The 12413-nt window shown below is 45.5% G+C and overlaps 1 protein-coding gene across 6 annotated transcripts in view; it reads right to left on the bottom strand.

The window, feature by feature from the left end:
* The window catches only part of PTPRJ (protein tyrosine phosphatase receptor type J), a 173347-nt gene that overhangs the window by 36687 nt on the left and 124247 nt on the right, over positions 1–12413 (bottom strand). For 5 of the 6 annotated variants that reach the window (XM_047071633.1, XM_047071635.1, XM_047071637.1 and 2 more), the window contains 4 exons: positions 12045–12272; positions 8482–8748; positions 5299–5559; positions 140–397 (listed from right to left, as the gene is read on the bottom strand). In XM_047071633.1, coding sequence (XP_046927589.1) covers positions 140–397; positions 5299–5559; positions 8482–8748; positions 12045–12272 — 1014 coding nt within the window. The remainder of the gene's footprint in view (positions 1–139; positions 398–5298; positions 5560–8481; positions 8749–12044; positions 12273–12413) is intronic. The other variant, XM_047071634.1, reaches the window with a different exon arrangement.

The raw sequence follows: 12413 nt of genomic DNA, 5'->3' as shown, positions 1-12413 counted from the left end.
AGCTTAAGCAGCTTCAGATTCTACCTGGAGCCCCGAGACACAATGGCCACTTACCTCACCGTGTAACCAATGCTTGCTTCCCACCCTCCAGGAGAATCAGAAAGAACACCACTTACCAGGGTGTCCTTAAGAGACTTACATGTGTACTGTGCCGTGGAGCTGGGCTCCCCCTGGATGTGGTTCACCTCTGGAAAGATCGTGATGTTATATAAGGTGCCTGGAACCAAACCCCTGAGAGTGATCTCTTTGCGAGAAGTGTTTATCTTGTCAGAGCCGCGCTCGGACCGTATAACTAGGTGGTAGGTGTATTCGGAAGCATTGTCCGTACTCTGCCACTCCAACTCCATCCCGGTTGTGGTGACGTTGAACACACGGATGTCAAAGACGGCACTGGGATCTGGTGGGAGGAAAGGAGGTACAAAGGAAGTGTCAAGGACCATCTTAACACCCAGCTTTATTGCAAAGTGTCCAGAGAACTTGCTCTTTTGCCAGCAAAGTCTCAGACGAGTTCAGAGAGGGCAAACTCCAAAGCAAGCGAGAAACACGCACACTCCTGTCTTTCGAGAATTTTGGCTCTTCCGTGACACAGATGAGCAAGCTTACCAATCTGTCCTGTGGGTTCTCTGGTCTTTCGCTTTTGTCATAAAAACGCCCCCTTTGGGGGTCTTGTGGGGTGGAGGTCTTATTCAGATTCCTGATCTGAGTGCTGATGACCAGATGGGTTCAGTTGGTGAAAATGCATCAGACTATGCACTTATGACGTGTGTGTTTTCAATATGTATATTACAGCTCAATAAGTAGTCTGGTGTGTGTGGGGGTGTGTATGTGTGTGTGGGTGGGTGGGCGTGTGTGTGGATGTGTGTGTGTTTAATCTAACTCCCTGAAAACGTTTTCCTGTAACACAGGCATATACCAAAAAGAAAAACTGAAATGGACAGCTGACGTTTACTAGGTTGAGAGTATTCGAGGCCAGGGTGGAGAAGGGAAAACACACGTACGCACACACCCCAACCACCCTCCCAGCTGGGGTCAGAAGAGAACTCTCCCACAGGGGTACTCGGGGTACCCTGCTCCCCCCCATCTCACCTCTACACACCGAACCAGCTGTAATGTGCATGCACAGATCGAGGCCCAGAAATAACCATGTAACCTACTACTTTTCTGCCCTTGCTTTCAAAACATTTCTCTTTACCTGGGAACCCAAGTCCCCTCTCGTGAGAGGAACTGAGTGAGGGGACAAAAGAGGGAAATATTTTCACTGTAAAACCTTGTGTGTATGTGTGTATGTGTGTGTGTGTGTGTGTGTGTGTGTGTGTTTTACATGCATGTACCACACGCACGTACTCTCTTCCAAAAAAAAATTTTAAGTGGCTCCTCTGTAAAGGTAGGTAGCTTTGAGAGTCTTCCTTCCCTACCACCAGATTCCTGATGTCACAGGGATTCCACAGACAAAAGACCATAAAAGGACGCCATTATCTGGGTGGCTCAGTCAGCTGAGCATCCAAATCTTGATTTTAGTTCAGGTCGTGATCTCAGGGTTCAAGGGTTCAAGCCCCGCGTCAGGCCCAATGCTCACCACATGGAGCCTGCTTGAGATTCTCTACCCCTCCCACATGCATTCTCTCTCTCTCTTTCTCTCTCTCTCTCTCTCAAAATAAACTTCAAAAAAAGAAAAAAGTACATCATTATCTATAAACGTAAAAAAAAAAAAAAGAAATAACCTAAATATTCCATAAAAAGAGAAGGGCTCTATAAACTGTGATCTGGCTATATAATGAAACATCCTGCAGCCACTAAAAACATAAAGACCATACATACTATGGGAGGGAGGCTACAATATACACTGAGTTAAAAAAAAATAGTTGAAATACAAAATACAATTATTTGTATAATAATTACAACAATGTAAACAAAACCTATGACTGTGGACACAGATGTGAAAGGAATTCAGCGGGGTTAGAAGGCAGAGTTCTTCTTGTTTCCCTTCCTTTCTATGGTGGTAAAATATCCATATCTATAATTTTAACCATTTGTAAATGTACAACTCAGAGGCATTAAATACATTCACAATTTTGTGACACTATCATCACTATCTATACCCAAAATATTTCATCACCCCCAACACAGATTCTGTTCCACTTAAGCAGCAACTCCCCACACTTCCCTCCCTGGTAGCCTCTGTTCTCCTTTGGTCGCTATGAACTTGCCTATTCCAAGAACCTCAGGTAAGTAGAATCATACAATATTTGTCCTTCTGTGTCTAGCTTCTTTCACGTAGCATAATGTTTTGAGGTTCATCCATGCAGTGGGTATCAGAATTTCATTCATTTTTATGGCTGAATAATATTCTATTGTGTGGATATACCACGTTTTGTCTATCCACTACTCTCTGGACACTTGACTGCTTCTACTCTTGGCTGATGTAAATCGTGCTACCATGAACACTGGTATACAGATAACTGTTCGAGTCTCTGCTTTCAATCCTTTGGGAAATATAAATATCATATAAATACATATACATACATATACACATATAAACATATGTATACAAACATACACACACACACACGTAGAATTGGAACTGCTGAATCATATAGCATTTGTTTCCCTTCCTCAAAATTGCCTTTAATGCTGTTATACTGACTTTAATAATAATGGAAGTTGTTCAACCATAGAATGATAATCCCCGAAGAGATTAGTGCCTTATCACAACTCTTCATGATTCCCATTCAATGGGACTCAATTAGAGGTTACAGTACAAGAGATGTAACTTCTCCTCAACGAATAGGCCTAAATTGCTTTGCAGCTGACCATCAGTCCACACTCTGCTTGAGACCTCATTCTTCAAAGCCAGAGGTCAGTTCACTCCTTTGTCACTCTGGGCCCAGTTATAAAGCTCACAGAACTCCCATTTCCTGCTCTGGAAAACAGAGATGCTAACAGTGCCTACCTCGTGAAGTTATGACAAAAATTTTTAAATAAAAGATGAGAGCCCAGCACTTTGTAGACCCCCAATATATTAAGCTATTATCACATTAAGTTCTGGGCATTGGCAAGTCACACAATATCAAGTGTCCCCCACCACGGTAATCCTCATGGTAGCAACATTCTCAAAAGAAAAACAGAAATATACGTTGACGTTAAGACGCCATCGCAACAGTCTAATCTAAAATTCAGACTTGAGGGGCGCCTGGGTGGCTCAGTCAGCGAAGCATCTGACTTCGGCTCAAGTCATGACCTCAGAGTTCACGGGTTCAAGCCCCGCGTCAAGCTCTGTGCTGACAGCTCAGAGCCTGGAGCCTGCTTCAGATTCTGTGTCTCCCTCTCTCTCTGCCCTTCCACCACTCATGTTCTGTCTCTCTCAAAGATAAATAAACATTAAAAACATTTTTTTAATAAAAAAATAAAATTCAGACTTGAAATGGAATTACTGCATTTCATCTAGGGAATGTACTTTAGCAGTCCGTTATTTTGGAAACAAACCTTTCAAGGAACTATCAATGCCTTCACCCAACCAACAGAGTTGAAAAAACCTACACAAGGAGAATCTCAAAAGCCCAAATGATTTCAAGTGTGCCTAAAGGAATTAGGCCTCATTTTTTCATTCTTCCCTTCTATATAAAAGATTAATTCTCTTGCAATCAAAGCTCAAGGAATAGTGTATGTTTTCCAAGCTTTCCCAAAAAAACGTGTTTCAAATTTTAAAAACAGTAATGAACATTAAATTGTTTTGATGAAATAATTTTATCAAGATCACTTAGCCTCAAAGAATAATGCTGTTTATGAAAGACTGTATATAATCTACAATCTACTTTTCCAACAATAGGGGAGTACTTGAATAATTTACAATACATCCATATCATTGGTTCTTAAACTTTTGAATCTCAGGACCCCTTTACCTCCTTAAGAGAGAATTTTTATTTATGTAAGCTATATTTATATTTACTGTATTAGAAATAAAAAATGAAGGGGCGTCTGGGTGGCTCAGTTGGTTAAGCTTCCGACTTGGGCTCAGGTCATGATCTCACGGTTCATGAGTTGGAGTCCCACATCTAGCTCAGAGCCTAGAGCCTATTTCGGATTCTGTGTCTCCATCCCTCTCTGCCCCTCCCCTGCTCATGCTTGCTCGCTCGCTCGCTCTCTCTGTCTCTCTCTCAAAAGTAAATAAACACCAAAAAATTTTTTTAAAGAAATAAAAAATGAAGAATTTTTAAAACATAAGAATACACAAGCATACATTCCATTAGCCATCAGAGTGACGATGTCATCCCTTGTCATATAGCATCTGGAAAGCTCCATTATAGACTCATCATGAGAGAATAAGATTAAAAAAGCCAAATAACACTTTAGAAGCAGTATGATAATAATAATAACAACTCATCAACTCCTTGAAAGAATCTAGGGGACTCTCAGAGATCCCTGGATCACACTTTGGGTAACAATGATCTAGCCCACAAGTCAACTAAGTTTTCCTTTAAGGGACACAGAATAGATATTTTATGTATTGTGGGCCATATATTTTCTATTGCAACTGCTCATTTCTAGCACAAAAGCAGTTATAGATAGTATATAAACACATAAGCATGGTTGTGTTCTAATAAAACTTTATTTATAAAAACAGGCAATGGCTAGATGTGGCCCATAGGCCATTATTATCTGTTGACCTGATTTAGACAATGGGATGCCAGGAAGATATTAAAATTATCCTGTAGAAATATTTATACTGACAGGGAAGAACACTCATAATAAGCTGCTATGTGGTAAGAAGCAGATTATAAAACCACATGAATAAGATGACTTCAATGTTTGTAAAAGAAAAAATATATAGGGGTGCCTGAGTGGCTCAGTCAGTTGAGCATCTGACTCTTGATTTCGGCTCAGGTCATTATCTCATGATTCATGTGATGGAACCCCACAACTTCTCTCTCCCTCTGCCCCTTCCCCACTCTAAATTAATTAATTAATTAATAATAAATAAATAAATAAATAAATAAATAAATAAATAAATAAAATATAGGCACATATTTAAAATTAGAAAAGTTATCATTGATTATCTCATACATCAAAAATACACCAAAAGTTACCAGTGATTATTTCTGGTTGATAGTTTACTATGTGATTTTCTTTTGTTTGTCTATGTATTTTACATAATGAATATGCATTACTGTCATTATAAATGTTTTTAAGATTTTCATTAGATAATTAAAAGCAGTATTTGGAAAACCTGGCATTATAAATTATACTGATTTCCTTTAAGAAACACCACTGTTTTACAGAAAACACAGCCTATTTGCTTACCAGTTCTATTGTAAACCGTCTGGGACTCCCCTTCAGTCCCATTTGGTCCTTGTGGAAATATTTCAAAACGATACTTGGTTCCAGGGTATAAGCCACCAATGACAATACTTTGGTTTTGGGTGGCTGTTTCCAGCGGAGATTTTCCAGCTCCTTCCTCTGTGGTAAGTATCTTGAAGAAATCTGCGTCATTGCTGCTCCAAGCTAAGCCAATTTCCCTTGTGCTGACACTCGTCACTCGAAAATCGGAAACTGGACAGGGGGCTGTGGGAAGAGAGTAAACAACCAGATTTAGAGCCTGGTTCTACAGAAGACAGGGTGACTGAACCTCACAAAATATTTACACTGAGATTATATGCACACTTGGGACATCCGACCTTTCTCTCTTCTTTGTATTATCACCTACAATGCCCTTAGCAACTGGTATTTTTGGCTACTGAGGAAACAGTTGGCTACAAGAGCATAGAAACTGCATGCTTAGGTTGTACAAAGTCATTCACCAGAAATGAGAGGAGGGGTAAACCCACATGGGCACGGGCTAACACTCTGGGGTAGGACCTTGGCTGTTGCTGGCTGCTTTATCTCAAATACATTATTAGGCCTCCCAGAACCTCTGTTTAGAAACATGCAGTAGAGGCTGCTGTTGACCCCTAAAACCCATTCCTTACCTGGCTTTTCCCTTAGTCATACAACCCCAGATTTTTAGCTGTGTACCTGGCTGTCGGAAGTAAAGACTATATTTCCCAGCCTCCTTTGCTGCTAGATTAGCCATGTGGCTGAGTTCTGGTCAATAGGATGTGAGCAGAAGTACCGTATGACTCTTAGGAAGTATCATGAATGCATGGAGCACTACCTTCTGCCCTTCCTCCTCCTTGTAGCTGGAATGTAGATGCAATACCCAGAGCTCAGGCCGCCTAGCTCCAGAACGAGTACGGTGGCTGTGGTGGCACCTATGGCTTCCTGATCCCCAGATTACAGCTCAGAACATATATTTCTGGAGCCAACACCTACAGTGGGGGTTGCAGACTGTGACAAAACTGCACCCCTTAGTGTGGGAGCCATTCCTGGCTCCCAGCCTAAAGCCTGCTCCCCCAGCTGTTAAGAGTTGAATCGTGTCCCCTCAAAATTCATATGTTGGAGCCCTAACACCCAGTACCTCAGAAGGTGGTATATTTGGAGACAGGGCCTTTAAAGAGGTGATTACGGTAAAACAAGGTCATTAGAGTAGGTCCTAATCCAGTATATGACTGGTGTCCTGGTAAGAAGAGGAGATTAGGACACAGTCATGCACAGACCAAAGGACAACCACGTGAAGACACGGGGAGAAGACAGCCACCTTCCAGCCAAGGAGAGAGGCCTCAGAGGAACCCAACCGTTCATCACCTTGATCTCAAACTTCTTGCCTCCAGAACTGTGAGAAAATAAATTTCTGTTGTTTAAGCTCTGCAGTCTGTGGTACTTCTAACAGCCGCCCTGGCAAAATAACACACCAGCCCTCCCAATAACTCTGCAAACCCTCGGCTCCCAGGATCGAGTTCCTTTGGGCTGAAAAAAGCTCGTAAAAAGCTTCTGTTTCCTGCCACGGAGCCCTGGCTAACACTCCTCCATCCCGTCCTGCCTAGCACTGGTGCTGCTTCTACAAGGACAAAGAAACAAACTCCTGTTTTGTTTACGCCGTGCATACTCAGGAAGTTTTTTTGTTACTCACAGCCAAACCTAATCTGAACTAATAAAGGGACTGAAGAGTAAAAGTGTAGAAGGTGAGGAAGGGAAACCAGATTCCACTTACCCCAAAGAGCCAGTCCAGAAGACGTTTGTAAAGGTGCCTAAGGTGCGCTTCCTAGCAAGCAACAGACACCCAAGTGAAGCATTCTGTGAAACGAGCCCTGGGTCCAGAGCCAGGCATCCCTGGGACCCATGTCTCTGCTCTGCCACTTTGCGCCCTTGGGCAAATCATTCGGCTGGGTGGGGCTGCAGCCTCCTTATTTGTCAAACAGGGATCCTAATACCTACCATGGAGGCCATCGCAATACCCATAAAGCGCCTGGTAAGGTATGATACTGATACTGTTATACTATGTACTACTGGTATACCATTATTGCTTTACTTTAATTCTCGGACCTTCTTTAGAACAGAAAGCATCTTTTTTTAATGTTTATTTTTGAGAGACAGAGAGAGAGAGAGAGAGAGAGAGAGAGCAAGTGGGGGAGGGGCAGAGAGAGAGGAAGGCAGAGAATCCAAAGCAGGCTCCAGGCTCGGCACAAACCCCAGTGCAGGGCTCGAACCCACGAACTGTGAGATCATGACCTGAGCCGAAGTCAGACACTTAACTGACCGAGCCACCCAGGTGCCCTGGAACAGGAAGCTTTTTATTTGCTGCCTGTCATCTTCTCTTTAAAGCACAGGTAAGCAAAGAAAGGGTGAGATACATCTGTGCCCTGCTTCATTATAATGTCAGTATCCAAAGGACAGACAGACGTGAATAACCAGGTTCTTTTTGTCTCCGTGCATCATTTTGCCTCTACCATGCTAGAATGAATGGTCATTACAAGCACAGGCTGGAGTCAGCCCAGCTGTTGAATCCTACCTCTGCTACGTGTGTAACACCTCCCTACAGCACCTCTCTCAGCCACGGCTCCCTAATTCATAAAATAAGGCTAATTCCAACCATGTCACAGGTCTGTGAACACCACATAAGAGAGTACAAGGAGGGGTGCCTGGGCGGCTCAGTCGGTTCAGCGACCAACTCTTGATTTAGGCTCAGGTCATGATCTCATGGTTCATGGGATCAAGCCCTACATTGGGCTCTGCGCTGACAGCGTGGAGCCTGTTTGGGATTCTTTCTCCCCCCTCTTTCTGTTCTTCCCGCGCTCACATGCTCGCTTTCTCTCTCTCTCTCTCTCTCTCTCTCTCTCTCTCTCTCACACACACACACACACACACACAAAATAAAATTTAAAAGTGTAAAAAAGTAAAATAAAAAGAAGACAGTGCCAGGAAAGCATGTACACCATGTTCAGCACGTGGGGTGGGTCAGTCAACGATCATCATTACGACGGCACACATCCGGAAGGAGGTTAGAGTCCCTGTTTCTCCTCGAGGGTAGGGACAAAGCTTTGTCTCGTACCTGGGCCTGGCACAGAGCAGGCAGGTGAGAGAGGTCAGCAAAACAATGAGTGAACTCACGGGTGTACACTTGGAGAAAACCCGGCACGCCCTCGGAACTGTTGCCAAGGAAAGGATGCACCGTGATGTTGTACAAGGTACTCGAGTTGAGCGAAGTAATGACGACCTGAGTCTCATTGACATGGAGGGTGAAGGAATCCGTCTCCCCAGTGACTTGTATCTTGTAGGTATAGACAGAGGACGACTCGTTATCATTGATTTTCCAGGTCAGGGTCATGTTTGTTGCGTTGATGTCCACAACTTCAACGTCAAACACTTGACTGGCGACTGTGAAGACAGAAGAGGCGTTAACAGTAACCAGAATGGCCAAGCCAGAGAGACAGACAGAGACAAACCATCATCAGGGCCTGTCATCCATTATAAGAAAGATTCTCAGCAATCATGCCTTCCTCTCCTACACATTTTCACCACAACATACATCAATGTATGGGGGTCCCAGCAAGTGTCAGACATCATCTTCAGTGAAGAGACAACCTGGCCAATTGCAACTGCACAGTTACCGCTTTGTTCTTCTTGTGAGTACTCTTAGAGATACGACAGGCTCTTCCAACAACAACATGGACTCTACTCATGCCCTGCCCGGGTCCTGGGGTGACCCAGAAACACTCTCAAGCATATATGCTTCCAGAATGAACCATACAGGACCCATTAAAGATCACACACTTTAGCGCAAGGCAGGTCCGGGTTCCAAGGTTAGTTCTGCATTAATGGCCAGGTAGTTCTGAGGAAAATCATGTGAGCTCAGTCTCCTCATCTGCAAAATGGGGGTAACATTCCTAACCTCGAGAAAAGATAACACAGAGCTCTAATAATCTGCCACTGACCCATCCTACCCTCCCAATCCATGCTGTCCATCCCCTGCCTGCTCTGTGCCCTGGAAGGCTGACCCCTACATGCTGCATCACTGCGGCGGGCAGGAAGGAGGGGCCCTGCCAGAGGCCGTGGGACTGGGTTCCACCTGCAAGCAATGTGAGCAGGCGACCTGGAAGCAGAGGAGTAAGCAGTGAAGTGTTTCTCCCACAGGCCTCTGCTCGGGCTGCCTGTTCTGACAAGGCTGCCTCTTCCACTGCCCCAGCCCCCACCAGGTTCCAGAAGCACCCCTTCTTCCTCTTGCTCATCAGCCTTAGAGGTGACTTCCTACCACGACTAATCTCAGGTGTCTCAACGTGCTCTGATGATTTCCTTAACCCCATCCCACCTAACGAGATGCTTGAAAAATGCTTGGTGCGAGACATGTATTGTGTGCATGTATATACATCTAGATATGCACATATACACACACACATGCCACACAGAGAGGGTTAAAGTTACTATGATTATTACTTATCAAGTGCTAGGACAGTTCACACAAACCAGGCCATGTGTATCCATATATCTGAGAGCCTAAGATGCAATCGCTATTTTTTTTAATGTTTATTTATTTTTGAGAGAGAGGGAGAGAGACACAGCGTGAGCAGGGGAGGGGTAGAGAGAGAGGGAGACACAGAAACTGAAGCAAGCTCCAGGCTCCAAGCTGTCAGCACAGAACCCGATGTAGGACTCGAACTCAGGAACCACAAGATCATGACCTGAGCCGAAGTCAGATGCTTAACCGACTGAGCCACCCAGGTGCCCCTGCAATCACTATTTAATTCTGTTCAGACAGCTTTAAAAGCAGGGAACCAGAGGCCCACGCTAACCCACAAGACCCCTTTTAGCAAGTCAGGCAAAGGGCTCATCCTCTGGATGGAGCCAGCCCTGGGGTACATTGCTCAGCGAGGGGCCCATTCACCCTCTTGCACAAGCATCTTGTGTGTAGGACGGCCCCACCGCTGTCAAAGGCACCCCTGAAGGGCCCCTTCTTCCTCCTCCTCCTGCCCCACCCTCTAGACACCAAGCCCTCCCACCTGCCAACCTGCTGGGTCACTGAGGGTCCCCAGAAGCCAAGCGGCCCTTCCTATAGCTACGTCCTCCCCTCCTCACCCACACACTGGCATCACCGGTAGAACGGGAAAGAAGAAAGGAGGGCACAAGTGGACCCTCCTTCAAGGTGGACACAGGGAAAAGCAGTAATTCTTTACAGACACAACCTGTCATAGGCATCCTGCCCAGACTGTCCAGCCCCTGCAAGTGACATGGCCAGGCTAGTAACTGCCTCTGACAGAGACACCCGACTCACGAGCATACAATCACAACTCTCTAGGAACGAAGCCGACCCCTCCAGAATTACCAGGGTCCTCGAGCTGTCACCCACTCCTCGCACCTCTCTACCTTCATACCTCGGGGTCCACCACCTGCACTTTCATTCATAATGTTTCCTCAGTGGACATGTCTTCCTCCCTCTCTCCCTTTATCCAAATCCTAGTCTCTCTTCAAAGCAAGTTCAAATCCTGCCTATAGAAGAGGCCTTCCCTTGGGATTTGATGCTAAGATCGTGCTCCAGCCTTCCACTGTCTAGAGCACTCAGGGGGCAGCTGCAGTGGACGGTGGCCACGTGTCACCTGTGCGGCACCCAACAGCACCAAATCCCCCCTGGGGGGAGGAAGTGCTCGTCATCCACGTAGAAGCCGGAGGACCACACTCCCTTCCCCAACGCAGCCATCCAGAAATCACGAACGTGACAGCGTCTCCATCTTGGGACTCGGACTCCTGAGGGTGTTACCAGGTCCCAGCTAGTAACCAGGTGTTACTAGCCTCCCAGAGATTCCTGGATCCCAGTCTTATTTTCTGCCCTGTATCCCCCAGCCCGCACCCGTTCTTCCTCCATTCTATGGGTCTCCGACAGCCTTTGAGAACAGATATATTTTTGGGTCAGGTAACCAGAGTGGGAGTTCGTGTTGCCTCAACCAAGTCCCTGAGGGTGACACTGGTGCAGCATTTATTCCTGAGCCCATGGGGCCTGACCATGGACTTGTCAATGCGTGGATGTCTCTCTCGACTCCCCATCTATCCTGAACTCCCCTTAGGAAGGAACCATGCATTTCTTTGCCCCCTCGTCAGCACCAATCCGACACACCTCCAAATATTGGTCAGTTTACAGAGCGGAAATACCATTAAATTATAGGTAGGAAGAGCAATGCACATATCAACAAGCTTCCACAGAAAGATCAGCATGCATTGGAGGGGAGGTCAAAAAACAAAACAAAACAAAACAAAAAAAACCCCAAAACAAGCAACAACAACAACAACAACAAAAAACACCTCATTTTCTTACCTGAAGGGGAAAATACTTAACCAACAAATGACAAGAAGAATAGCTAATTATAAGAGAAAAATATTACACCAGCTTGTCCCACTGGCCTGGGTGCAGAGACACGAAAGGAAGACACGAGGTAGCACCTCGCGTCTGCACGTAGCAGCTGCCCGATACGCGTTAGTGAGCTTTTTGAAAGAAAGAAGCGTCTTGGCCATGGAGTTAAGAAGAAACTCACTGGATTTGCTCTGTCCGAAATCTCTTCCAGAAAACTCCCTCTGACAACACAAGTACTTGTGAAGCAAGAGATACCGGAGAGACGAGAATCACAGAAGACCAAAGTGGGTGCTGGAAAACGAGGGCTGAAGACATTCTACAAAATTCAACATACCCGTCCTGAACGTTATGCACTGGGGCCCTCCTTCTGTGCCATCTGCTGCTTGAGAATAGACAGCGGCACAGTACTGCGTGTTGGGCACCAACCCCGTAATCAGGACTTCCGTGTCTCCGGTCAGAAGATGGTCCGAAGACAGGTCCACACGTTTGAGCTGGTATCCAGACACGGGGGCCGTGTGGTTCCGGGGTTGCTGGGAGAAGCTCTCCGTGGCGTTGGCATCTACTTCCATCACAAAAGTCAAATACATTAACTGCAACGGAAGCACATGCCTGTCCGCCCACAGCACCTTCCCCATAAGAGGACACGTCAGGCAGCACCCACAGTTACTACACCACAAATTCTTCCCTTCCTCCCCCACAGAGA

This window comes from Lynx rufus, unplaced genomic scaffold (genome assembly GCF_022079265.1).
Source record: "Lynx rufus isolate CCGP_SWC_20201006 ecotype Redwood Valley unplaced genomic scaffold, mLynRuf1.p SCAF_9, whole genome shotgun sequence".
Classification (NCBI taxonomy): domain Eukaryota; kingdom Metazoa; phylum Chordata; class Mammalia; order Carnivora; family Felidae; genus Lynx; species Lynx rufus.
This window is presented reverse-complemented; position numbering and strand designations above follow the sequence as displayed.